The sequence below is a fragment of the Leptosomus discolor genome, chromosome 5, assembly GCF_034619465.1.
Source record: "Leptosomus discolor isolate bLepDis1 chromosome 5, bLepDis1.hap2, whole genome shotgun sequence".
In the NCBI taxonomy this organism is placed as follows: domain Eukaryota; kingdom Metazoa; phylum Chordata; class Aves; order Leptosomiformes; family Leptosomidae; genus Leptosomus; species Leptosomus discolor.
The window spans coordinates 73,603,733-73,630,087 of record NC_141395.1 but is presented as its reverse complement, the minus strand read 5'-3'; the positions used below and the strand labels follow the sequence as shown (position 1 = coordinate 73,630,087).

Here is a 26,355-nt window from a genome sequence, read left to right as displayed (position 1 = left end):
CATTGACTAGGCGGGTCACCTGGTCATAGAATGAGATCAGGTTGGTTAAGCAGGACCTGCCCTTCATGAACCCATGCTGGCTGGGCCTGAGTCCCTGGTTGTCCTGCATGTTCTGTGCAAGCGCCCTCAAGCTGAACCGCTCCAGAATCTTCCCCAGCACCGAGGTCAGGCTGACAGGCCTGTAGTTTCCCGGATCCTCTTTCTAGCCCTTCTTGTAGATGGGCATCATGCTGGCAAGCCTCCAGTCATCTGGGGTCTCCCCTGTTGACCAGCACTTGTAATAAATGATGGAGAGTGGTTTGGCCAGCTCCTCCACCAGGACCCTCAGTACTCTTGGGTGGATCCCATCCAGCACCATAGACTTGTGGATGTCCAGGTGGCGTAGCAGGTCATTAACTGCTTCCTCCTGAATTATAGGGGTTTTATTCTGCTCTCTGTCCCCATCTTCCAGCTCAGGGGGCTGATTATTAAAGACATGACTACTGTCATGTGACCACTGTTCCTTTCTTTTGATCACTTTAGTTACTCTTCCCTGGCTTTTCTCTGCTCTTGCAGTGCAGAGAGCAGCACTGCACACGGCACTCAGGATACGGGCATGCTGTGGTTTATACAGTGGTAAAGTGACACCTTCTGTCTTGTTCTCTGCGCTGGGTCTGTGGAGCCAAATCAAGTCGAGTCGCCGAGGGGAGCAGCCCCGGTGCCGGCACGATCGTCAGCGGCGCGGTCCAGCGGGTGCAGGCGGGAACCTGAGGGGAGCGGAGAGACCCGCCCGAGCCCGCGGCTCGCGCCACGGCGGCTGAGGAGACCTGGGCGGGACCGGGAGCAACGGCGGGAGGTTGGAGCGTGGCGTAACGGAAACCAGCGCTCGGCCGCTGAGGCGGCAGCTCCGGGGCCGGCACGACCCGCGCCCGGCAAAGAAACCCCCGGGCAGCGCCGCCGGCAGGGCGGGCGAACAGGGCGCTGCAGCTCTGCCGGCTCCAGCGGGCAGCGACGGCGCCCCCCCGGCAGGAGGCCGCGGCCTCCCCGAGCTCCGCACCCGCGGCGGCTGCCGCAGCGGCCCAGCCCGAGCTCCGGTGGCGACACGCCGCCACCCCGGTGTCCGGCTGCAGGGTGCGCCCTGCTCTTAGGGCAGCAGCGGCCGGCGGCGGCGAGCCCCGCTGTGGGCGGTGCGCCCGGGGCGAGGAGCTCCTCCGCTCGGCGACGGAGCTGCGGGAGGGTCGGGGAGTGCGAGAGGGAGATGGACATGAACTCCAACAGATACTTATATATAGGAAATATTTCACTTGTTTTCCTTTTCCAGCCTAGAAGAGAGAACCCCACTGCATGTGGCACATAAAACTCCTCGACTGTGTCCTAGGCTGAAAGGTAAAGTCGTGAAAATGACTGCGGTTTTGTTTTGTTTTGCCTCCAGATATGGGTTGGCAGCAGTGGAAGATCGCAAGGCAAAAGTAAAGGGAAGATCTATGTGATCAGTGCTGAGAAGAAGACTGTGGAGAAAGAGTTGGTTGGTCATGCCGATACAGTAAAGGCACTGTGCTCAGCAGAGGACCGATACGTCCTTAGCGGCTCTGGAAAGGAAGAAGGGAAGATTGCCATTTGGAAGGCTGAATAGTGAAGCTATGCAAAACCTATGCTGGAAAAAAATTAAGACCTCAGGCTGTGTTTAACTCCAGCATTTTGCATACATTTCAACCATGTGTCAGTGTTATTGTTTTTTATTTATTGAGTTATTTTAGTCCCTATGTTGTTGTATAAAATCAGAAGTTAATCTCTCCTCACACCTTGTACTGCTCCTGCATGTTTGATAAAGAAAAGGAAATGTGAATAGAAGGGTCCCTGGCTTTAAACTTGGCATGGCCAGGCTGCATGGTGCAGATTGCATTGAGAGACCTGAAGCCGGCTCAGTAATTCCACTGGAGCTCTTTCTGGGCAGTGCATGGGTTACCTGAGGAGTGGGATTCGATACCGTCTTTACAGCCTATAATAGCTGGAAATGGTCACTGAAAAGAAGAAACTACATGTATTTGTTGGATTTATGGCGTTACTGTAAAGGCTGAGTATCTTTCTGAACTAGCAGCTAGATTTGGCTGGGAAGACTGTCCATTACCCCTGTATGTATATTTATGGTGCTGTATTATTTAAAATGTAGACAGACAGGCTCTCCCTGATAGCACTGAAAGCTCCTGCTGGTGAAACAAGATACTTGGATATTCTTAACGACTCTTTTACTTTTTAAACTTGTTTTTCCTTTAAAAATAATGCACAGCACTTGGCATTTGTAACAGTTTGTGAAACTGATTTTTTTTTTTTTTTTTTTTCAGCTGAAGCACTTGGTTTATTTAATTTCCCTATATATTATACTTGCCTTTGGAAGCAGCCTTTCAGTTACTGTGCAAACAGACCTCTGCCACTCCTCCCTTCAGTCACCATTTCTGTAATCAGAGGAACTGTTATTTTGTGTAGAACCTGCTTAATTTTTGAGTATTGCAGAGTCATCAAACTACTCCTTAATTACTGAAGCAAGCATCACTGGATTGCAGTCTGGGGGGTTCTCTTGAGCAGTGTTCCCTCATCACTTCCTGATGTATGATGTTTTTTCCCTTGATGACAATTATCTGCAAGTAAAACAATAAATCCGTGCGGAATAGTTATATCTGTATCAGTGCTGAGTAAAGTGGAATACAATATTTAAAATATTGTAAATAGAAGGAAAAACGGGGCTGCTACTTTTGTTAATAAATATAAACTAGCGTAGGCCTAATAATAGAAATGTAAACTACTGGAAACATACTTCATGTAGTATTTCTAACTCTTTCAATGTGCTGATGAAAGATTTTATCATATGATGGCAACTGAAATTTTACCTTTTCAGTGTGGTGTTGTTTTTTTTTTTAATTTAAGACTATTAAACACTATATTGATACTCTGGCCTCCCTTTATACCATGTTCTTTTTCCTGTGTAACTCAATACATGATACAAGAGTGATGATTTTTAGCAGTGACTCACACCCTGTCCGTGTTCTAGGGAGAGTAACTGCCTGGGTTTTTCTCTCTATATATTCTCCTTTCTAAAACCAGCTTCTGCTGGTAATCTGTCCTCCCCTGAGTCCCTCATCTGTAACTTTCAGGTTCCCGATTTCCTCCTCTGGCAGCTATCTGGCTGGTGGTGGTAAGTGAAATGAATTATTTACTGAATTAAAAAATTTCTCTGTACAGAGACACACAAGCATGGGAAATTTCACTTGCTGCAGAACCCAGCTACACCAGCCTGCCACCTGCCTGCCGTTGCCTTCATTGATTTTCATTCTTGCCAGACTTTTTAAACCTGGTTTTGCCTTTTCAACTAGTTCATGAAATTGTCAGAGGACAAAACTAGCAAATGTCAATTTTTATGCTTGTAAATTCTTTTATTGATAAAAGACTCTGAAGTAATTTATTGAATAGGAACATAATCTATTGACTAGATATCTCCTTTTTAAAGACACTGCTTTAATACCAGCTGTTGAACACCATATATAGGAGAAGAGTTTAACCACATTGGACCAACCCATGAGATACAAAGATCCTTCAAGAAAACTAACCCATCCCCAAGAACAGGAGGACCAGCAACACCAGCTGGCGTGAGAAGCACAATGGCATGTTGGTTTGTTTCTCCTGGTGTGACAAGGAAGCTCAGGCACGTGTTCACTCACCATTTCAGCTTTGCTCCGGTGTTACAGCTGTGGAAACCAACCTGCAGGACCAGGGCTGCAGGGTTGTTTCCAGTGGATTTTCTGTTACTTCCTGTGGGCCCCTTGGTGGTGGGAAAGCACAGGGGAAAGGATCCTCAGATCCCTCGTGGTGCTCAGAGCTGCTCTTTGCCACGAAGCCTAAGAACTTGCCAGGTCTAGTTCCCAGTGGGCAGCCTGCGGTGATCCGGCTGACTGATGCTGCCTCATGGCTCCAGGGTATTCGTCTCTATGTCTGGCTGTTGTTTCTTCCTGGGGCGAGATGTTTGAGGCAGAGACCATCTTCTGTTTGTGCTCATGTAATGTTTAGTGTGATGCTGTGCTGGCTTATTAGCAAGGACTCCTGCAAATTGTGACACTAGTGCTTGATGGCTTGGATTTTGTAAACCTTTGGTGGAGCCTTTCAGTTAAAAAGCTGATAGTCAGGGCTCAAAACAGGCTGACAAAGTGAGAAAGTTTTATGCTCTACGTGAAATTGTTTCACGCTCAAAACAGTATTTAGAGGCTGCTACATGAATAGAAACCAAAAGTTTTACAACTCTTTATAAATTTATTAAATTTACTGATCGACCATACCAAGCTCCTGCGCACCCTGCCAGTCTGTTCTCTTTTCCCTTGCTCGGAGAGATTTCGGCTCCCCTCTGCCTCTCTCCCAAGTGATTGCCTCCCAAAGAAGGGACAGAGTCCTCCCGAGCAGTAATGTGGCCCCCGCAGGAGCAGAGAGGTAGTAAGTGCCGGTGTGAGCACACTGGTTCCTCCCTTGCCCTAACGCTGGGCTGCTGTCGGGGTCAGTCAGCCTCTGGCCAGGTCCTCCCCGAGTCCCGCTTGTGCCACCGTCCCCTTCTCTGCCTCTGGGAAGTGTCGCCCGTTCCTTGGAAGCCGGTTGAGTTTCAGGGCTCGCGGTTGCTCCGCTTCTTATTGCTGCTGATTTCAACCTGTCTCCGGCACGGCGGGAACTTGAGGGGGGCCGAGAGACCCGCCCGAGCCCGCGGCTCGCGCCACGGCGGCTGAGGAGACCTGGGCGGGGCCGGGAGCAACGGCGGGAGGTTGGAGCGCGGCGTAACGGAAACCAGCGCTCGGCCGCTGAGGCGGCAGCTCCGGGGCCGGCACGACCCGCGCCCGGCAAAGAAACCCCCGGGCAGCGCCGCCGGCAGGGCGGGCGAACAGGGCGCTGCAGCTCTGCCGGCTCCAGCGGGCAGCGACGGCGCCCCCCCGGCAGGAGGCCGCGGCCTCCCTGAGCTCCGCACCCGCGGCGGCTGCCGCAGCGGCCCAGCCCGAGCTCCGGTGGCGACACGCCGCCACCCCGGTGTCCGGCTGCAGGGTGCGCCCTGCTCTTAGGGCAGCAGCGGCCGGCGGCGGCGAGCCCCGCTGTGGGAGGTGCGCCCGGGGCGAGGAGCTCCTCTGCTCGGCGACGGAGCTGCGGGAGGGGTGGGGAGGTTGGGGAGGGTCGTGGGGTGCGAGAGGGAGACGGACGGCGGGAACCGGTCCCGACCGCCCCTGGGACAGACCTGTCAGGCAGGCAGGACTCTTGATACGGAGCATTCCCTGTCCTCTTCCCACCTGGCAGAACGTGGTGACTTAAGGGACAGGGAGCAATGGCGACAAGATCCTGCCTAGGGCCGTTCTTTTAGAACTTAAGCAGAAAAGGAAGGTGTATGGGCACTGGATGTAAGGAGAGGTGACAGGGGAGGCCTACAGAGCGCAGCCCTGTGGAAAGAGATCTGGGGGTCTGGGTTATGGGAAGTCGAATAGGAGTCAACAGCGTGTCCTGGCAGCCAAAAGGGCCAACTGTGCCCTGGGGTGCATCAAGCACAGTGTAGCTAGCTGGACCAGGGAGCTGACCATCCCACTCTGCACTGCACTGGTGTGGCTCCACCTTGAGTACTGGGTGAAGTTTTGTGCACCTCAGTATAAGAAGGACACCAAACTATTATTAGAGCGTGTCCAGAGGAGGGTGACCAAGATGGTGAAAGGTCTCAAGGCCAAGACTTAAGAGAAGCATCTGAGGTCACTTGTCTTGTTCAGCTTGGAGAAGAGAGGGCTGAGGGGTGACCTCATCAGTGTCTGCAGTTTCCTCAAGGGGGGGGGGGGGGGGCAGCAGAGAGGGAGGTGTTGATCTCTCTTCTGACCAGAGATATGATCCAAGGAAATGGGATGAAGCTGCGTCAGGGGAGGTTCAGATTGGGCATTAAGAAAAGGTTCTACACTGAGAGGGTGGTCGGTCACTGAACAGGCTCCCAGGGAAGTGGTCACAGCACCAAGGCTGTCAGAGTTCAAGGAGTGTCTGGATGATGCTCTTTTAGTCACATGGTTTAGTTTTAGGTAGTCCTGCGAGGAGCAGGGAGTTGGACTCGATGTTCCTTATGGCTCACTTCCAACCTGAGCTATTCTATGATTCGTACCAAGGGATGGCAGTGTTTGCTTCTAGAAATAACCCGGCTGCGGTGATGGGAGCCACTTGGAAATTCAGGCTGTCTTGTGCTGGCTGTGATGTCCCCGACAGGGCTGTGCAGTGAGGTAGGAAACAGCCCCTTCTTCTGCCATCCAGCCCGCGTTAATGAGCTGTTGTGGGTCTGTTGGTAGGACTGCGCCCCTTTTTCCATCAGTACCGACTGAATCCTGCCTGTCACTATCAGCCTTTTAGAGCGAATGAAGCAAAAAGCCACCCTCACACCAACCCCCCTGGCCCCACCATGAATTACTTTTACCTCTGTTGCTCTTTCTACAGGCATGTCAGCTGCCATGCTCCCAGCCCTCTCCCCACGACTACGCAGGGACACAGCACACCCCATGGTGGGGGGGCTGTTTACTGTGTGGCATTGATATGGGTCCCAGCTGCGATGGGGTCAGCTGCCGTCTAGGGGCTGAGGACGAGGTAGGGTGTAAGCTGCATGGTTCCTCCTGGTGTCTGGCTTTCCCCTCCATGGTGCTTTGCCCCAGTGCCTCGACACAGGTACCCCGCTCTCGGCAGCAGGTGGGTGGCCTTCATGTCACCCCAGGTGTCAGGAGAGGGAGAATGCTATGCAAATGCCACTTGGCACCAGTGCAGCCTCCCAGGCCCAGAAAAGAAAGGAAATGCTGCCTGCTCGAGGCTGGGACCTGGAGCAGCACCTGCCCACCACCCTTGGCCCCAGGATTTGGGCCACTGTCCTGCTGCAACTCCCCTTGCATCTCTGTGGCCCTCCAGGGCTAGTTCCCTGCCAGGTGGCTGTGCCCTGCCCCTTTCCAGGGCAAGAAGGGCTGCCTACCCCATGGGACCCCATCTCGAGAGTGTGTGTCTGTGGTGTCACCACCTGGAAGATGGTGACACCCCACAGGTGCATCCCCTGTCCCCAGTGAGCTCTGTGCTCATGGGTGGGTCATGCAGCAAGGCTGGAGCTGCTGGGGAGCGGGCAGTAGGCAGGGGTGGTCGGGGAGTGCATGAGGTCTGCCTGGTGCCTGCATGTGGGCAACCACGCAGCATTCATGATAGGGCCTGATCCTGCAGGGCACAGCTGGGTTGGGGCTGCTCAGCAGAGCCTGCATCCACTAGCAGCAGCCACACCGAGATGGAGACAAGCAGCCATTGGTTGTCCTCTATAACTACCTAAGGACAGCCCTTGGCGGCAGGCTGCATTACCTCCCCCTCCAGCACTGAGGGCTGGCCATGGACATGGGGACCCTATGCCACCCACCCCCCCAGGATGACAGAGATGCCACCTTGGCTGCTGCAAAGCCTGAGGGATGCAGGGACCAACCCCAGTGGGGCAGACAGGGGCTGTGGGGGAAGATATGGGTTTACTGGCTGTTCTATCCTTGGTCTAAACTGGAAAGCAGAGGCAGTGCCGGTGCAGGCTCCTCTCCGAGCTGTTCCCAGCCACTCCAAGACCACTGCAAGCTATTTTGTAACAACTGTGTTTCACTCGAACAATAGCTCCAAGAGTGACGCAGGTCCTCTGTCCTCACCCTTTCCTCGGCATGCTCCAGCCAGCCCAGACCCAACACCCTGCTCCCACCCCGAGGAGGGACCCGGTGCCCCTGGCTGGGGATCGCAGGGTCCCGCTCCCAGGGCCAGGGGATGAGTCACGTCTCCTGAGCGTCTCCTGAGCGGAGCAATGTGCTTTCTTCTCTCCTCCTCGCTTGGCATCACCCTGCAGGAACAGCAGCACCTGAGAGGTTTCTGCTTCCTGCTGATCTCCCTGCCCACATCCTGCCTTGGTGCTGGAAAGGATGAAGGGGGCTGCCCTGTCCTCCCCCTCTCTTGGCACAGGGGATAGGGCTGATAGGAGGGAGATGCACAGAGAGAGAGGGGCTTAGGGTAATGCCTTGCAAGACCCAGCCCAGGGAGGTTCAGGTTTTATTTCTTTACTGCTTTCACATCCCTTTGGTCTCTTCACTTTTAATTGTGCTAGTGGAGGACAGGGATGTAGGACAGTCTCTGCCACTTAATCCCCACTTGACTTTGAGCTCCTCCACGCCACGGAGTCCCCTGCGGTGAGGACAAGTGCCTAGGGCTCTATGGAGGGAAGTGGGGCAGCTCTTGTAGTTTAACCCCAGCCAGTAACTATGCACCAGGCAGCCAATCGCTTCTTACTCCCCGACGCTTCACAGTAGCTACTGTGAAGAAAATTAACTCCCAGCCAAAACCAGCACAGCCCTCCTTTGGGTCTTCTGTAGGTATTCGGAGTGGCTCATTCCCCCTGGAGGCAGGGTCCACGCTCTCCCCTTGGTGCTGGTGAAAACGTGAGTTCATAGTCCAGGCTGAAAGTCAGATTTATTGCGTTTTGTAGTTTCACTTCTTCTTTAACCTTAGGTCCAGCAAGAAAAGAGCAGAGCTGAGCTGTGTTTAGTCAAAAATGAACCAAACGCTGTGTCAGAATCAACTTGTCTGAGCTGCTGATACCGATTCTGAAGAAGTGCCTTCAGGAGAAGTCACAGATGAAATCCGGCAAGTCAACTGCTAGAAATCAAAGCAGGACAACTCAGTGCTTCGCCCTGCAAGTTTAACCCTGTCAGCCGGCGTTTGTAATCCGATACAGAGGTCCCTCCGCCTTCTCCCCTCTCTAGTCACTCACAGTGGCCCAAGTGGTTAATCAGGTTGGATGGGAATTAGTTTCTTTGGAAGCTGCTTGTGGTTATGCTTATTTCCTCCTGAAATGCTCCCAGGCCCTCCCATGCAGGGGGACCCTACACCACAGTAAGGCAGAAGAGTGGGAAAATGCCAATGTGCTGGCAAAGGAGGGACAAGACCCTCCCTGCTGCAGTGGCAATGGCCAGAGCCCCCTGCCACCCACTCGAAGGGAAGCCCCTACAGCCCCTCGGCCCTGGTAGTGCTCTTGGTGGTGGCATGAAAGACGACAGGTTTTGCTGGCTTAGCAGGTGACAGGCACTGCCCCGCTTCTCCTCCTGGGAAAGCGTCAGAGCAACCAGGGCAAGAGCAGAGTCTGCAGTCACGGACATACAGACCTCCTGGGCATCACCCTTTTGCTCCTCCATCTGTGCTCCCTCTGTTACACCTGAACCCTGCAAGTGCCAGGTGAGTTTATCAAGTGTTTGCAAATTGTAACACTCATTTTTCTGTCAGCCATTGCTTGGCAGTAGCCTCTTTAGAAATATTAACTCAGCTTTGGGAAGGAGGTGAGTATGATTAGTCTTGTACTGCGTAGGGACAAGGAGAAGTGGCAGTGGTGCTTGGCCTGTAGCAGGGCATTGCTGCCAGCCTGGCAGGGGCATCCCAGGGAGGACGCGCGCCTCTACCCATGTGCCCTACAAACAACACAGGAACGTGAGGCACCAGCTCTTACTGAAATGTTTATTAAGATCGAACTTCAGAACAACAGATCGGAACACAATGTCTGGTGGAGTAGAATATTTCTGAATTGATTTTTGTTTTCTATGCATAAATGAAAAAAAATCAAGATTATACAAAAAGAACAGAAAGTGCAGAACACGATAAAACAGTTCTCATGCAACAAATCTCTTTTTTTTTAACCTTAAACCAGAAAATAAGCTCAACAGTGTAGAAATAAAAATCATACATACATTATGCCGTCTACGCACTCAAACATTCATCTGTGACATTACTTTTCTTTATCCCTTTTTCCTCATAAAACAACATTATGTGTTTAACACATGCTTATAAACATTGCTAAACTCAGCAAGAGCTATTATAGTGCCCCAACTTAATAAGTTGATAAAAAAGTAGTTGTCATATGGCCAGTTCACAAAGGAACTAAATATTCTTTTTTTTTTTTTTTTTCTTTTTTTCCACTATGAGATGCCTATATGCAGCTTTCTGTTAATATGAGGCATTTAAAATAAGCTGGTCATTTGGCTACCAAAAGGGCTTAGTGTTCATGTTACATCAGAAAAAAAAAAATGTTGGGAACTGCCAATTTATTGAGAGGGGTCTTTCTGTTTTGGGGGTTATTTACTACAATTTGGCTTTCACTAAGCACTGAATAGGCGCAGACTAAATAAGGTGATGCCGAGTTTGGCTAAATGCTCCTAGAGCTTCACCCCCAGCTTCAAAATTGAAGAAAAAAATGTGTCAGAGCATGTCAAATTGAACAGTGTCTTGCATTTTTGCTAAAGCTTTAGCAGGTCACAAGGGCATCGACAGAATTTTAATTTTAGCAGCTGCTTTTTTCTGTGGGGGGAAGATATTTGTCCCTCCTGGGCACCCCTCGCAGTCCCCCATGCTCCCCGGGGCAAGAGAAGGTGAGGCTGAAAGACAGGTGAGCCACGCGGCTGCTTGGGTTGAGGAACCAAACAAAAAAGGGTTTCCAGGAGGTGATCTTAATTTAAATTACAGGAAAAACTGGAACACCTTAACAAGCAGACCTTGGCAGATATTAGTGCCACATTATGAAAAGGCAATTGAGCCTTTGCGATTTCCCAACTGCTGCTGAGCCTCGAAATCAAAACGCCAGTTGATATTTGAGCTTCCGCAGCTCGCCTCTGCCAGCGACTTGTTCTGGATGCAACATGAGAAACAGAAAACTTTAGGTAGCTCCACTTTTTCAAAATGACCATTTTTGATGCGCATTACAAACGTTCAGCTTTGTCGTTTAAGGAAGAATAACAGCTAGAGGACTCTCTGTAACCATAAAGTTTCTGCAAAGAAAAATAAAATTTGGTATTTCTTCTACACAGTCATTAATAACATTTCTGTGCAACATTTGGTGTCTGTTACATTTATTTGGCCTATTAAAAGGAAACAAGGACAAAACAGCTGCAAATAAAACCAACTTCTCTTTCACAATAGATACTTCAGATGCCGAAGCTGCTACATGTGCTTGGAATATCATGCAGGAGTTTACTTATTCATTTAAATAAGATACATATTTATAGCCGAGCTCATCTCGCATTGGACTAGGATGAGGGAAACCTGGAAGAACTCAGCTGAAAACATTGTTGAGTACAGTGACGACGAGCACACAACCACCAAAGATATTTTGGCCCGAGCAGTGTGTATATACATGTATTATATACACACAGACACATATACACACACACACACACACGCACTGAAAAAACCCCAACTCGCAGTGACTGAACTACAATTTGTCGCAGGGACCGAACAACGGAGCGTCGCGGAACCTGGGTATGTGTCTATGCAAAATTACTGATAACGTGAGCGACCACCGAAAACGACCGCTGACCCCCGCGATGCGCCTCTGGGAAGGAAGTCCCCTCCCCAAACTCTCCTCCTGCCTGGACGTGGAGAGAGCTCTCCCAGGAACAAACTGTGACTTTCTCCACCTTTACTTGTAAATGTGACCTCAACCCACACGGTTGCAAGATCCCACTGGCAGCCATGAAAATCCTGCCTTTAATGGCGGACATTGAGGGAAGGCCAAGCTCACCACAAACCGAGGGTGGGTGGATGCGTTTCTACCGATGGAACTGAGGTTTTAATGAGGTACCTGGCAATAATTACTGTTGTCGCTGTCATTCCAAGTGCTGGGGGGATTCAGACCAGACAGGAGAGGAATGAGAGAGGCTCAGCCCTCGCATCTATGCCTCCACAGAAAACCTCATGCGAGCCTTTCATCACATGGTCTGCATGCCAGCTTCAGCACTGGGAAGAAAACCGGGAGGCTGCATTCGCAGCTGCCTCCTTTTCATCCCACCATGCCGGGAATATTTCATGGTCTAGAAAAAGGCTCCAAGTGAAAGGGGAAAAGGACATGGTGCGTTTCAAGGAGCACTAACCTCCGTTGGATGTACTGGCTTCCTCCTTTCTGATGATGAATAACCCACGTCTTTCTAGAACTGCTTACTGCCAGCACTAGCAAACGACCAGATTCATGTTATTAAAAGGCTATTTAGGTAATAAATCTCTATGAAAGTCATCTAACCAGCAGGAAGAGAAACATTCCTAAGAAATTATTGCTTCTGGAGTCTGAAATTGCCATCCACGAACAGCGCAGATCCGACTGGACTCTTGCAATAACCCAACGATGCAAGATCCACACTATGCCTTTCCGAGAGGTTAAAGTTTGAACTTCTCTGCTCTCGTGGGAAATACTTCCAGATGTGCATCTTACTGACTGCAGCACTCAAGAATCCAAGCACTAACGGTGTCTCATGTCCGAGGTGTTACATGGCACCAGAAGGACTGCAGCAAAATCTGTTAAAACTTGTTACAGTATAGAGCAACACACAATGAAACCACTGACCCTTAAGCCTACTGCAGTAAAGGTCCAAAGAGATGAAGCACGCAGGATGAATTTGACTATACAGTAATACCGACAAACAAAAAATTATGCTTACTGTCATCAGGAACAAAGTAAAGCCACTTCAACTCTCTCCTCCCACAATTTCTGAAATAAACACGTAAAATCTGACTACTTTATCCTTTAATTGTGACCAAAAAGAAAAAAAAAAAAAAAATCAGTTCTGTATCAAAAGATAAGGTAAGGGACACATGAAGAAATAAACCAGTGCACACTCTACCCTGAGACGTGCTGGGGCTAGAAAGAAAACTCTCTCCAATTCAAGAAAAAGAATTCCTACGAAAGATCTCAGGAGCCCTCGCTGGTGAGCACAGTGGAAGCCAGCATGGTGGTTTCACAGGCTGGCCAAGGTACAGGAGGAGGTACTTTGGCAGGAGCTCCCCAAGTTAATTCTTCTGGCAATACTACAAATACTTCGACGCGTTTACAATGGATAATTATTTCCTTCGGCTTTACAGGGGAGTGAAATAGAGCTTCCTGCTACAAGGCAGTGTGTGTATTCACGTGTTATGAACGGTAATTAAACAGCCCCATAAACAACTCCAAATATGGATTTTAATATCCAATTCTTAGAAATCAGGCTATGCCAAATGCTGGCTGGGAAAAACCGGACCTGCCCTGCCCTTTGATTGAAAAACTCTCGGTTTGAAACATCCTTCCTCCCTCCTCATGCTTCTCCTGACTGAGAAATCTAAATAAATGTGTGGGAGCTCATGTCTCAAAATGGTTTCACATTCCTTCTGCTGGGTGTGAAGCGAGAGGGACCTTCAACTTCTCCTTCCTCTTTGCAGCTAGGCCCTGGTCAGCTCGATGCTGCTGTGAAAGACATCTTGGCTTAGGAAGGTGCAATGTGGGGTAATGGTGATTTGAAACCACACTGATCCATGAAACTCAGAGGGAAAAGGGTAATTACAGCTGGCACCGGCCAGAAGATGCAGATTTTTAAACTTTTTTTAAACTTCTACTAAAGGTAGTAGAACCTTTCCAGAAATAGAGAATAAATAAGGAGTACTCACAGCACTCATTTAACCAAAAGCAGAATCTTCAAGGAGCTTTAAAAATAAAATATTAAAGCCTTTAAAATGTCTCAGTGTGTATTTTACATGAATGCCAGTTACAGGGTGAAATACAACTCATCTCTGTTATATATGAACATCACCAGAATATATTAAATGCAATTGAGATGATAAAATTCACGGCAGAAGTTCCGTTAAAGTATTTCTCACAACTGATTTCTTCAATAAGGTCTCATATTCTTCAGTAGTACTATTCCCCTGTCTGAACACAGTTCACAGTATGTGTTCTAAATAAAAAAATATTCAGCTTAAAGAAAAAAAAGACTTTCTCAAGACACTTGAAAAACAAACCAACCCCTAAGTCCTGTGCGATGACGTGTACTTTAGTGCTGGGCGACTTCACCAGCCTATAACCAACACTGTCACCCTTGATAGCAGAGGACATCGGCACCGACTGAAAGCCCTCAGCTAAGAAACCCATGTATGCCACCAGGAATTCATCGATGGTGCTGGCCAAGACTGCACGTTAACTTCAAACATACCAAAACATACATTTCTTAAATACACTGACAATTCAAGTAATTTATTAAAAACTGCTTTTCATTTTGAAATATATATTCTTCTTTTGAATGACTCTATTGCAGCATGATTTACACATGCATTTTAAAGTACTGTAGCATGAGAAGTTTGAGGCAGCAGAAATCTTACAACGAGCTGTGATTTGTCTGTTTAGCACACGGATTGACTGCAGCCCGGAGGTCCATGCGAAAATGAGTAAATAGCATCACAAACACTTCTTGTAAGACGACAAACGGAAGTTCGGTTTCTAAAGTTTCTTTAAACGGCTGCTGGATCTCTGAGCTTTGGTTGCCCATGGACTGGGGCACACTGCTAGTGATCCAAACGCTATATGAAATCAGATTAGCACGACTCTTTCAAGCTCTTCACAGAAAAATGTCTTTGCACTGCAGCTATGTCCTGAATCAAGGAAGGGGGCATGGAGGTTGTGCTGACGACATTGGTACAGCAGCTTGGAAGAGCTCCATCCTACAATTCCTCCAACACAGGGACTGGAACAGCAACACACGCCAGTGGATTGAATTTTAAGGTCTCAAAACTGTTTCTGACACAGATTTTTATATACCCAGACTATGCCATAAAGTGATGGAGGTAGGCCTTCGGTTTACCTTGTTGTACTGACACCGTGCCTTTACCCTGGCTGCTGCATTCCCAGCCAGGAGGTTAAAGGACCAGAAAAAGTGCAATTAATCAACGACAAAGAGAATCTGCATGCCCCTCCCACAAAGCTGACCCCAAAGACACCCCTTCTCCATGGCAGCTTCATCCAGAGATGATCAGGTTTAAAGGCCAAAAAAAACCCCAAGTCCACCAGCACACAAAACTCCCAGCTAAAAATTGTCACAGCATATTCCAACGACATTCATAAAATTCAGCACTTGTGATAAAAGCCTGTCAGTGCTGGTCACCTCCCCGAGTTGCTGCTCCTTCCATCTACAGTTCACATCATGCGCCCAAGGTCACCCTCTCCTGACACGCAGCAGACTTGGGAGTAGTTGTTGAACAGTATGACCAAAAAGGATTCATGGCAGTTTCTCAGAAACTGCAGTAATTGCTTTTGTTTTTCTCAAAAGTAATTGCAAATAGAACTATTCTGTAGTAATTGCACTAACAAAAACATGAAGTCTAAAATTAACATCAAAGAACTGCAGCTGTAAGACCAATAATATCATGCTTATGAAAAAAATTGATCACGATGTCTTAAGCGTTTAATTCAGCTATTACACTAGTGAAATCTGAAATGTTCAGACAAAAAATAGCAAGAGACTATAAGTCAAGATAGCTTCCATTTTCAGTTAGTTTAAAAACAGCCGAAAACTTAATTTTTCTAACTGCTAATTGTATACACTGTGAGTCTCATGCAGATTAATAAAACTTATTCGAAATCTAAATGTATTCTCAATAAAAAAGTGTTCAGAAATGAAATTTCTAAGTTGTAGAGAAAGCAATTAGCATCATAGCTACCTGTTCAAGCCTATATTAAGGACTACAGAATTTCATTTACACTTTTGCATGAAACTGCCTTTTCTTCTGCAATTTTAGCTACAAGTAGTGAAGATCCTAATTTGTTTTCCTGGAGAAAAAAAACAAACCAAAGTTCTTGATCCTGCACCTGCACTCCCTGGAATGTGGGTGAACAACAAGCGACGGCCTCACACGGCTGACTCGCTCTCCAGCTCTGACGCGGCAGCTCCTTTGCGCGTGAGCTTCAGCACGGTTGGCTTCTCTGCGCTCGTGCCGTTGCCCTCAGTTGTCTCTGGAGGACCCAGTCCTTTCTGTTCTTCCTTTGGCTCTTCATTGACTTCGGGGTAAATCACCAAGAAGGTGGCTGTCAAAAAACCCAGGAAGGATCCCACTGAAGCCACCATGGGAATAACTCTGACTGTGCCAACCGCATCCACCACACCACCGAGCGCAGAGGCCACGAGGATCTGGGAGATGTAAACCTGACATGACAGAATAGCGCAGTCTATGCCAAATCCTCGCTTTGAGTTCCCGGGGCTGTGGTGGATGTACTGGAAAAAGACAAGAAACACGTTAGGAGGTAAAACAACAGATGAAATCAACTCTTCAAACACTGGTATCTTCCTCGAATTTCTCAGCCACGTGGTCAAGTTTCTGCTATCCTTGTGCATCACACAGGCTGTACAAGCCCAGAGCAACAGCCGCCTCATCTACCTATCAACGGCTTCCTCATCTTACACCAAAAGGCAGATATTTTCTGGAGCACTGGTAGTGTGAATTGGCTCTAAGACTAGGTTTTGTAAAAAAAAAGTTACACGAAACGGTGGAAATTATCTTATAGCTGCATTTCCAGACTCACCTCAGTATTTAAGACTGCGGAGAACCTGAGTATTGCCAACATAATATGTCAGAAACAGCAGCAACAACTAGGTATGTAAAAAGTATTCCAATAATTACTTCATCTCTCTTCATCTACCACATACATCCACATCCTTTTATATCTCAGCACAGGGTAATGCAATCATGACCCCACCAAGCCAACCTGATGCTAAAACCACCTGATTCAAGCGGCAGATCTTGCTATTTACTATCAAGGATGAATCTGTGCTTTGGCATACATCCCAACAAAGCAGGGATGGCAAATAATGGGATTTAATAAATCCATTTTGCCACTGTGATCTGAGAAATGTGAATGCTCTGCCTTGATTAAAATATTCAAAATATACCACGTACCTGTTTAATCTCATGGTATTGTCCCAAAAGCGCATAAGGGCAGTAGGAGATACTCATAGAGACTATTCCCATAGTGCTGATCATTATCATGGTGACGTACACGTTGGGGAACATTGCCATCACTGCAGTGCCAAGAGAAAAACCCAGCGTGCCCAGGATGTAGATCACTTTTATACTAAGGTCATAGTTGTCCAAGTATTTCTGCAATAAGGCTGCAGAGATAAGAATAAAACATAAATATCTGTTTATTCGTGAAGTTTTTGAAGTGGCCACGACAGCTCGATACGCTGTTTAGGACTTGGATGCTCGCTGCATATTTGGCTTGTCTTAGCAGCGTGGCTCAGCCCTCGCTGGGAAAAGGCCGCACTGCTGCTTCAGAAACCAGGGAACAAATGAGCTCAGAGACTTGCCTAACCGTGCTACAAGTCTGAGGCAGAACAAAATGCTTTAAAAGTCAAACGTATCATGGTCCACTCAGTCCATTCATCAATTTTACCTATTTATTAACTTTATCAATGCAGGTACACTCTGAGCACAGAGGAGAGTGTTTCTAATGCAAGCATAGTCACTAAAGTGATCAGGTAACTGATGTTTATAGCGACGTTTCAGTTGGTGTTCAGAAACAAGCTGCCCACCTGAACTTCAGTTTAACATGTCTCAACAAAGAGGCAGTCCCCATGATACCGATCTGTGCAGATGTGTCTGCACACGTGCTGCAAAAGGCGCAGTTTCAGTTTGGCAAAAGCTCTCCATTTCAGAGCCTGTATTCCAAGCCTAAATTGTCTGTAGTTGGTTTGTCTGCTATACGGAGCACAAAAGACTTTCAGAAATATATAATTTTGATTTTAAAAACAGTCTTTCCAAAAACCCTCTTCCATATGCTTGAATCTTCTAACGAGCGTATTTTTAGTTGCCTGATGACTAGCTAAATGCCATTCAGTACCCTTCGATATAGTTTCGTGCTTTATGCCGCTTCAGCAATCTGTTCATACTTCCACCTCTACGTTTGGTGGAATTTTTTCAATATTGATTCTTAAAGAAGCTTATGACCAAGTGAAATGCTCTTCCAAAATATCCTTCGCCACCTCAAACAAGGAGGAACACGCTAACTGAAGCGAAACTATTTTTATGTTGCAAATACACATATGACGCGCATTCCACCGTCTGATTACGCAGTCTCTTACCCGAACAAACGGCAGCAGTAGCAGCATAAATTACCAGTCCCCAGCATCCCATCTGAACTCCAGCGTTATAGGCATGTAACTCAGTTGAGTTGGAAGGGGCCTGCAACAAACACAAAGCTGTTTTCTTGTAACGAGTCCATTTCAGAAATGAGTAACGACAAGCGGCTCTGCCAATGGGAACTGTTCTCTTACCTTTGGGTCGCCCTGAAAGATGACCTGTCCCATGAAATCTGTATAGAACACAGCTTCGGCAATGATCGAAAACCAAGTTAAGAGGTGACAAACGCACAGTCTCAGCAGCTCCTTTGGCATCTTTAGCATCAACAACCACAAGAGTCTGACAGTGGTTTCAGTTTCCCCCTCTTCGCTCTCTGTGTCTCCACTTGAATTTGTTGTGCCGCTCTGATTCCTGTGTCGGTACCTCTGTCGCTGCCGCTTCTGCATGTCATAGATATCGTTCATGCTGCGCGAGGACTTGATCAAGACGATAGCGTTGGCCCGCCGAAAGCGATAGCGGTGAGAGCCTATTTTGCCATAGTATGAGAAGGTGTAAGACGGCTGACGGTAGAACATGTGCCTCCGCCTTCGCATGGAGTTTGAAGTACTAGATTGCTTCATGCCTATTCTCGCGTGTCCATTGAGGAACTCTTTTGGTAGGGAGCCATTCATGTTTGGGACTTTATCTTCATTTAAGCGATTATCAAGCAACATTTCCTCCTCTTTCTCATTGTCCCTGAGGAAAGCAGACAGGTGGTTGAGTTTGGACTTCATGATCTCTTGGCTTGTGTTGTGGGGAGTGTTTGGATATGAAGCATCCTGAAAAATGGAGGGTTCGATGTCATGCAGAAAAAGCAGCTCCGATTCAATTTCCAATGTAGCATCGGGCATGTGCAGAACTGAGTCACTCTTACTTCGCACAATGTTCACCTCAAGGAACTCCATGTTGAGATCGTGCTCTGACTGAACCTCGTCGTGGAACATAGAGGCTCCATACGGCTCTTCCTCACTAATCACATTCAGTCGATTCAGAGGCGGGAGACTACCACTGAATTTGACGCTGGAAAGTGTGTCGCCTTCATCATCAATCCTGTCCTGCTGAGGGTTATACTGCTCTTCTTCAATGCTAAAAAGGTGGAGAGCAACGGAGACAGAGAAAATAATGGCTGCAAAGAAGAAAAGGACTTGCTCTTGAGACTTAAAAATACCACCCAAGAAGGTCTGTGTCCAGTCCAGCCCTCCTAACATATAACCGATTGCTCCTCCAAGACCTGAGGAAGAGAAAAAAACCAGAAGTGAGTTCAGGAAAATCAATTCAGTCACAACTCACATCATCAAGAAGAACTGACAGCTGCCAAAAAACATACTGACTAACTCATACCAGCTGAAAATGCATGGATGTTAAGGGCCATGTCTTGCTCTTCACTGTCCACCACGTCCAACAAGTAGGCCCGAATTGGCCCTTCTGTTGCATCAGCGCAAAAGTCCAACACCACAACACCAAGGACTGTGAGAACTATACCAATGGGCTGCTTGTCCGGGACATCGCCAATAGCCAGACCTGAGGAAAAATGGAAGAGGAATCTGAGCATGTCAGTCAAAAAGGGAAAACTATTAAGAGCAAGGTTAAGCTCCTTAAGAGAAAGGTGGTCAACACACCTACTGAAGACATTCCTTTACAGAACAAAATGCCAATTTCAACTCTGGCACAGCTTCATAGATGGTCTGGGACAATGACTATGTTTTTACATTTGTAAGACTGACATTTATTTTTCAAAATGTTTTTTTTTTAAAGTATCTCTTCAACCTTTGAGACCACTGGATATTTTTTCATGTTTCTCGCATGCATTTTCCTTCAAATGCCAAAGGCTGTTTTTATAAAAGACAGCCATGGTGAGAGAGTAGAGCATCCAAAAGCAGAATGACATACTTCATCTGTCAGGTACAAACACAGGTAACTGCACTGCTGACAGCATTTCTGACATGGTGCCTAACATGCAATGGTCGCAGTACAAGAGGATAACGTGAAATTTAACCCCTTCACCTCTCTCTCTGCTTTTCTTAAACACACAGCAAATGTTTAAGCATAAGCAAAACGTTTAAGGATGAAGCAACATGAAGGTATTTTGCATTGCAGAAAGCATCAGTCAGCTTCTGTTGATAGCAGGGGTTGAAACGCTTTTTGTCTATGGAGTAGAAAGGCAGCATTAGCATATAGCTAGAGAATTTTTCGTGAAATGAACCAGTGACAAAAGCATGAATTACTTGAATCAGAGAGATTTAGAATGTACACAAGCAAGACTGATAAAACTATTAGCGTAACTGATGAAAATGACTGTGGAAAGAGATGAACTGGCTAAGCCACCAAAAATAATCTAAATCTTAAGTGCTGTGATTCCTGCATATTCAATCCTTATTTACACCGTGTCCTCTGAATGCTAAAGAAGTTTATACATGTCCCATGCTCAGCTGAATCCTACAGCAGAAAACACCAGCAGTGTCCATGCTTTAGATTTGTTGGAAACCTGAACAGTGCACACAGTGGAGGGAACAAGGGTTGAGTAAGAGCTACACACAGCTGTTCTCCCGGGACATGCCTGTATCACTATTAGGATTAGTGAACCTCTCTTTTAGCACGCTCTCGTGCTCATTGTTCCCCTCCCTGTGACTCCTACTGCCAGAGGCTTGGTTATGACAAAGGGTATGATACAATGACCACCTCTGTTTTTGCAGCATCTCCTGAGCCCCAAATTGAAATTAAGATTGCAAATAACCAGAGACTAAGGATAGGAAAGTGTGAACATAAAATGGGAAGAGGACAGACAATGAAAGCATACGGGGTCCATTTAGAAGAAAATCTGGTTACAAATGAGGCCTTTTCCTGCAAACCACTAGATGCCCCTTTTCCGAGAGACTGGTCAGCAATGCCTTTGCTCTCTGAAAAGTGACACGAGCCACCATTTCAGAAACTTCAATTAAAGAGAGACTAATACTGCTTTATCATATCATGCATATGCTCTAAACAGTAGCTCAAGTGCTGTCTTATGCTGATGTACAGGGAAAGTTAGTGGCAAATCTCTATCTTCTAGTGCAGAACTGGTCTGGAGAAGACCACGGAACAGCTCTCACTTCAGGTCACTCCAGGCTCCCTTGGGAGAGGCACAGCAGTGTTTAAATTCCTCTTCAGAAGAGAGTTTTCGTTCAGAATCTACCACGTCCCAGAAACGGATGCATAAAGCATGCAGCTGACTTGCACAGTGCGCTGCAACATCCTCTGTGTTTTACAGAAGTTTCATTGCACAAAGGTACCACTGGAAAGCCTGGGTTTTCTAGACAGCTATGCAACAGAATGTACTACTGTGCAACAAAGAATTAGAGAAAAATCTAAGACAATATTTTGTCCTGATTTATTAGAGGGTGAGATACTTCAAAATAAGTCTATAAACTGCATATGAGGTTTGCTTTCCAGTATCAATGGCTACTGACCTAAACTGTGTGGAAGTAAGAGCTTCCTATCAATTAAAATCTTGTAAGTCTAACATCTTGCATACATCTGGAGGAGAAGGAATAAGTCTTGGAGACACAACAACAAAGTACAATTGATACCATATGACAGCAATTAAAATAATTAATATTTATTGCTTGGGTAAATGAAAAAGCCTAAGTTAAACTTCTTTCAGCTGACCAGTCTGTCCACTGCAGTTTGCAGAAAACTGAAAACCATCATATGGCATCCCAATCTGGCTTTAAAAAGCTAACATGCTGAGCCAAGGTAATGTTCCACTCATTGCTCTCAATTAGTAAAACTTTTTCACAATAGAGCTACATCTAACACACACACACAAAAAAAGAGCCAAGAGAGTATTATTAGGTGCTAAGTTCCTTTCATTTGCATCAGTCCAACCATGATGTAAACATTTCCCCAAGTGTACTTGCTGTCACCTCTCCTACACTAAATTTACAAAGAGATTGTAGATTAAGTTCTGTAGTAAACTATGTTCAAGGGAAACTATTTTTACCAGCTTTGATGGGGGCTCAGGAAAAATGATTTTCCCACATAGTTTTTGATAAACAAATATTAACCGTGTTCTGGACTTTTTCAATACCAGGTCTAAGAAAAGCACCAGAAAAAGTGAAAAGATAATTTTTGAAATAATGCTGGAAACAGGATGTGTTGCCAGATATGCATTAAAGGGAAAATGGATCACAACAGGAAACATTTCCCTGTGAACAGGTTGCTACAATTTTCCCATGTCAAGGATCGACCCAATTCATCTCAGCGACTGCAAACATACGCTGGCAACCATTGTATGAATAACACTGGACTACCAGTTACAGCTACGATTGCACAATGCTTAGCACAGCACCGTAACTTTCGAGTAAGAACAAAAACATGCAAGATGGATAGCTCAGATGCAGCGTGGCAGAGATTTCTAATGATTTTAACACTGAATGTCAGTTAAACCTACTGCATAACATCATCTTTACTTCCTAGGTAAAAATCTCAAAGCAGGTATGGTAGCAGGAGATACACGCAGGTGATTTGCTCATTATTTACCTATAACAGAACCATTAAGGAAAAGTGCAACTCCAAAGAGGACACCAATGCAGAGAGCAAGAATAAAAGGCCGCCGGCGGCCCCAGCTCAGTGTGCAGCGGTCACTAGCCGAACCTATAAGCGGAGTGAAGATCAAGCCCAGGATAGGGCTAAGGAACCAAGTGAGGCTGTAGTATTGTTCAGGAAGACCTAAAACAAAGACAAAAATGATTTAAAGGTTATGTGGTACGCACCAAACATTTCACTTTACACATTTATACCTTTGAAAACTGTAAATCTATCAGCAGTTTACCTACAGCAAATTCCCTCCCAAATCAACAACCCATCAATGGTTAAAAAAACCATCTAAGGAAATCACAGATCATTTCTCTTTCAAATACCTGGGCAGTAAGAAGGTAACAATAGATATATTTAAGCTACTGAAATAAAAGTTAAAAAGAAAAGAGATGTCTAAGAGTGGAATAGCTAGGCTAGATTAGTTACTCCTGTCCAAAAATATCACACTTCTACTGAATTTTGCTGAGGGTGCCAAATTTTTTTTGACAGGGGTGATGGTGAGGATGGGCTCTGTGAACATGTAGCAGCCAAGATCTGCTGTGTAGAGGCCAAATAGCATTGTTGCCTCCTCTATCCACTTATGGACTATAAACACAAACATCTTTGGGATGCTTGGAAAGCCATCTGGTTGTATACATATACGCTCTTCTCAGCAAAGCTTTTAACATCCAACAGGGGTTGAACATTATAGTAGTATTGTTCATCTAAGACCCACCGTAAAGTTATTGAAGATTTAATGGACTAAGAACGACTGACAGAACTTGACTATCATATGAAATGTCCCATTTATAAGCACAAAAATATTTACTTATAAAATTGACCATCAGATAATAGAAGAAAAAGCAATTATTCATTAACCTCTAGAGAAGTGTAAGGAGGTTTGCTTCTCTCTACCATCCTTGCTTTTTTTTTTTTTTTCAGAACTGATACGACTATTCATAGGATCGGATGGAAACAAATTTGATTTACTATGTAATATTTACCTAAGAAAAACCCCAAAACTTGTTAGAAGTAATAATTTCCGGAGAAGGAAAGAAACGCCCAAAGCCCTGCTCTACACCTCTCCTGGAGGTGTAGCAAAAAATGTGTAGGAAAGCAATGGCCTGCAGATGGCAGACTGGCCCAGAAGAGCAGCGACACCCGGGTCCTTGGAGATCTGCCTCCCTCTCGGTTTATCAGCACAGGTCAGGTAACGACTTTGACATGTTTCTTACCAAAGCATTAAAACAAAACAACAACTTTGTGCCGTCCAACTGATGCCAAGACTGAAAAACTCAGTGTCTTTACACCAGGAATGAAAACCATTTGTTATTCAAAACCATGTATCGTGAGCGTGAGCAGCATTTGACCTTTGCTGGCGAGATCAACCTGTACCTTGTGCTCCCTGTTTAGCACGTCGAGGCATTCATTACCATGCAGGATTATACCAATCCCTGCCCAAAATAGCCTATGCTGCAAATTTGGAAGTCTAATCTCTTGCTGTTTAAAGCACTATCAGATCTTGACTAACAATGCCGACTTCTTCCACGAGATAAATCAGATTTTCTCGAGGCTGTTGCGCGCTCTGCAGTGATGCAGAGATTATGTTATAGGAAAATAAGCTATTTTTTGCCATACATAACAAATTTCATCATCAGGATTCAAAATCCAGGTCTCAGGCCAAGGTCTCTGTGATTTGACTCAGCTTTGGCTAATGAACAAGCTAATGGCAACAGCCACTTTGACAAGCACAGTTATTGGAAAAGACTTGCCTCTTCTGAACCCACCCGACCTGTATTTTCAGACCAAATACGTCCATGAACACCCTGCCCGCGGGGGATGGGGATGGCATCATGGTTTATCCATCTTTCCTTGTTACAGGCAGCTGAAGGCCTGTACTAAAGCCCAATACTCCACACTGGCACTTGCCACATACCTACTGACTCCTTTTGTCACAGGTTTTAGGTCTCCAGGAAAGGGCTGTGTTTGTACAGACAGCACCTTGTTCACATCATGGTTCAAACCACTACCTCTTGCTTACCTTTTCCAGCTGTTTGGGAATGTCTTGGCTGACACGGAAGTTTTAGCTGAGACATACTTAGCAGGGGAGCACATTAGGTGTAAAGCTCTTGTTCCAGAAGCCATGGTTGTTAGTACCATTCCTCCAGACCTCAATGTTTGTTTGCTCAGCTTCTCTTACTACTAGGAGCGCTATCCTATCAGAGGTGCAAGTCAGCCACCTAGCAATCCAAATGCAAATGCAGGGAAAACCTCCATCTCCCTGTGGTTTTAACATTCTCTCTAACTTCACTGAGCTCAACAGCCTTCCCAAGCGCACACGCAGGTTCAGGCACTGGCACCTCACCTGCTCCAGTACGCTAACGCTTATCAACGTCAAAGCTGGCATACGGATGGCGGGGGGCCTGCTTAAAAACATTAATGATGGGAAAGAGGTAACGTTTAGTTCAAAGCAAGCAAAACTAAAGGTAGGCAGGTTATGATTCATTTAGGGTGAGTGATTTTTCTGCAGGACACGGAAGAAACAGCAATGTGTAAATACTCATCCCACTTTGCCTCCGCAGAGCCATCCTGTTGAGCAGCAGTCAGGCATCAGAGGCTGCTATTGTGCGATGCCAAGACACTGCAACGAGTCTGTTTTAAACAAAGTTAGAAGCTACAGCTTAACCGATGTCACTGATCTTTACTGCAGCCATCACCAACATCGACAACAACGTGATGTCATGTCGCTGCAAGAGGGCTGTGTGCTGAGAACAGAAGTTTCTGTTCTGAATTATGTTGTGACTTGTGAATTATGAGCTGGGACATCTCAGTTGAGCTCATCCATCAGTAAACACTTGAGAGACGTTGGGAAGGTTTTGCAGTAAATCATACAGTTGCTTTAAATAAACACAGGGGATGAAGGCTAGCAAGAGCTCCATTACTAGCATTACAAGCATCAACCAATCTTACATGAATAAACAGCCTTAAATAGATAAATGTAAGTAAAATGGACACTATTAAGAGACTCTTTTAATATTCCAACATCCATTGAGACAACCAACTCCTTTTAATGGAGACTATGAGCAGAAACAACAAGGAAATACCAGTACAGCAGGGACAAGCAATAGGAGTGTATATCCAGGGACACTGCGGGCTTGCACAGCTCACTGGCCCTCTGTCCTCGTGATCACCACTTTGTCTCCAGTCTGCAACAGCAATTCTCTGTGGTGTATATGAATTTTAACAAAAAAAGTTCTGGAAACACTTGATCCATTCAAAATGATGACTTCTGCAGAGAATTAAAACCTGTTTACAAACATTTTTCCTTCAACTGTAAACCCAGCACATTTCTAAATCGGCCAGATAGGTATTTTTTAATGCTTTATAGCCACAGTTAACCAACTGTCATAAAAATGTCCTAAGATTGTTAAAAAACACAGTGATTTTTACTGCCAGCATTACTTTGACTTCGGTACTTTCAAGGTCAACTTTGCATGGAATAACTCAAAATCAGATTAAGGCCTGCATTCTCATTTGATTTTACAGGCCAGTAAAAGAAAGGAAAAAAGGGGTTTTACCCAACCCCTGTTACATGCCCACAATTAGGGAGCCTTATCTTTCCATGGATGAGTCAGAGGTCAGAGATGGAAATGCTTTCTTGAGAAGGCTTTATTTTCACTGATTGAAAAGGGTGATCTTCCTAACATATAAGTATTATAAATAAAAGCTTAAATCCAAATATTTACATTGAAAACGGCTCACTTTACAAAAGACATGAATCTCAGTGATTTCAGAATGGAGCTAGGGATGTAGCTTTTATGGAAGGGTAAAAAGGACACT

At 46.1% G+C, this 26,355-nt stretch overlaps 2 protein-coding genes across 2 annotated transcripts in view; one reads left to right on the top strand and one right to left on the bottom strand.

The window, feature by feature from the left end:
- The window catches only part of DENND3 (DENN domain containing 3), a 40,773-nt gene extending 39,161 nt beyond the window's left edge, over window positions 1-1,612 (top strand). Inside the window, exon 23 of the mRNA XM_086465628.1 lies at window positions 1,412-1,612. Within this exon, the coding sequence (XP_086321754.1) occupies window positions 1,412-1,612 (201 nt within the window). The remainder of the gene's footprint in view (window positions 1-1,411) is intronic.
- Window positions 1,613-9,493: 7,881 nt separating this feature from the next.
- The window catches only part of SLC45A4 (solute carrier family 45 member 4), a 38,772-nt gene continuing 21,910 nt past the window's right edge, over window positions 9,494-26,355 (bottom strand). Inside the window, exons 2-7 of the mRNA XM_086464994.1 lie at window positions 22,480-22,668; window positions 19,303-19,482; window positions 18,117-19,192; window positions 17,925-18,024; window positions 16,741-16,952; window positions 9,494-16,058 (exon numbers count right to left, since the gene is read on the bottom strand). Of these exons, the coding sequence (XP_086321120.1) occupies window positions 15,696-16,058; window positions 16,741-16,952; window positions 17,925-18,024; window positions 18,117-19,192; window positions 19,303-19,482; window positions 22,480-22,668 (2,120 nt within the window). The 3' untranslated portion in view covers window positions 9,494-15,695. The remainder of the gene's footprint in view (window positions 16,059-16,740; window positions 16,953-17,924; window positions 18,025-18,116; window positions 19,193-19,302; window positions 19,483-22,479; window positions 22,669-26,355) is intronic.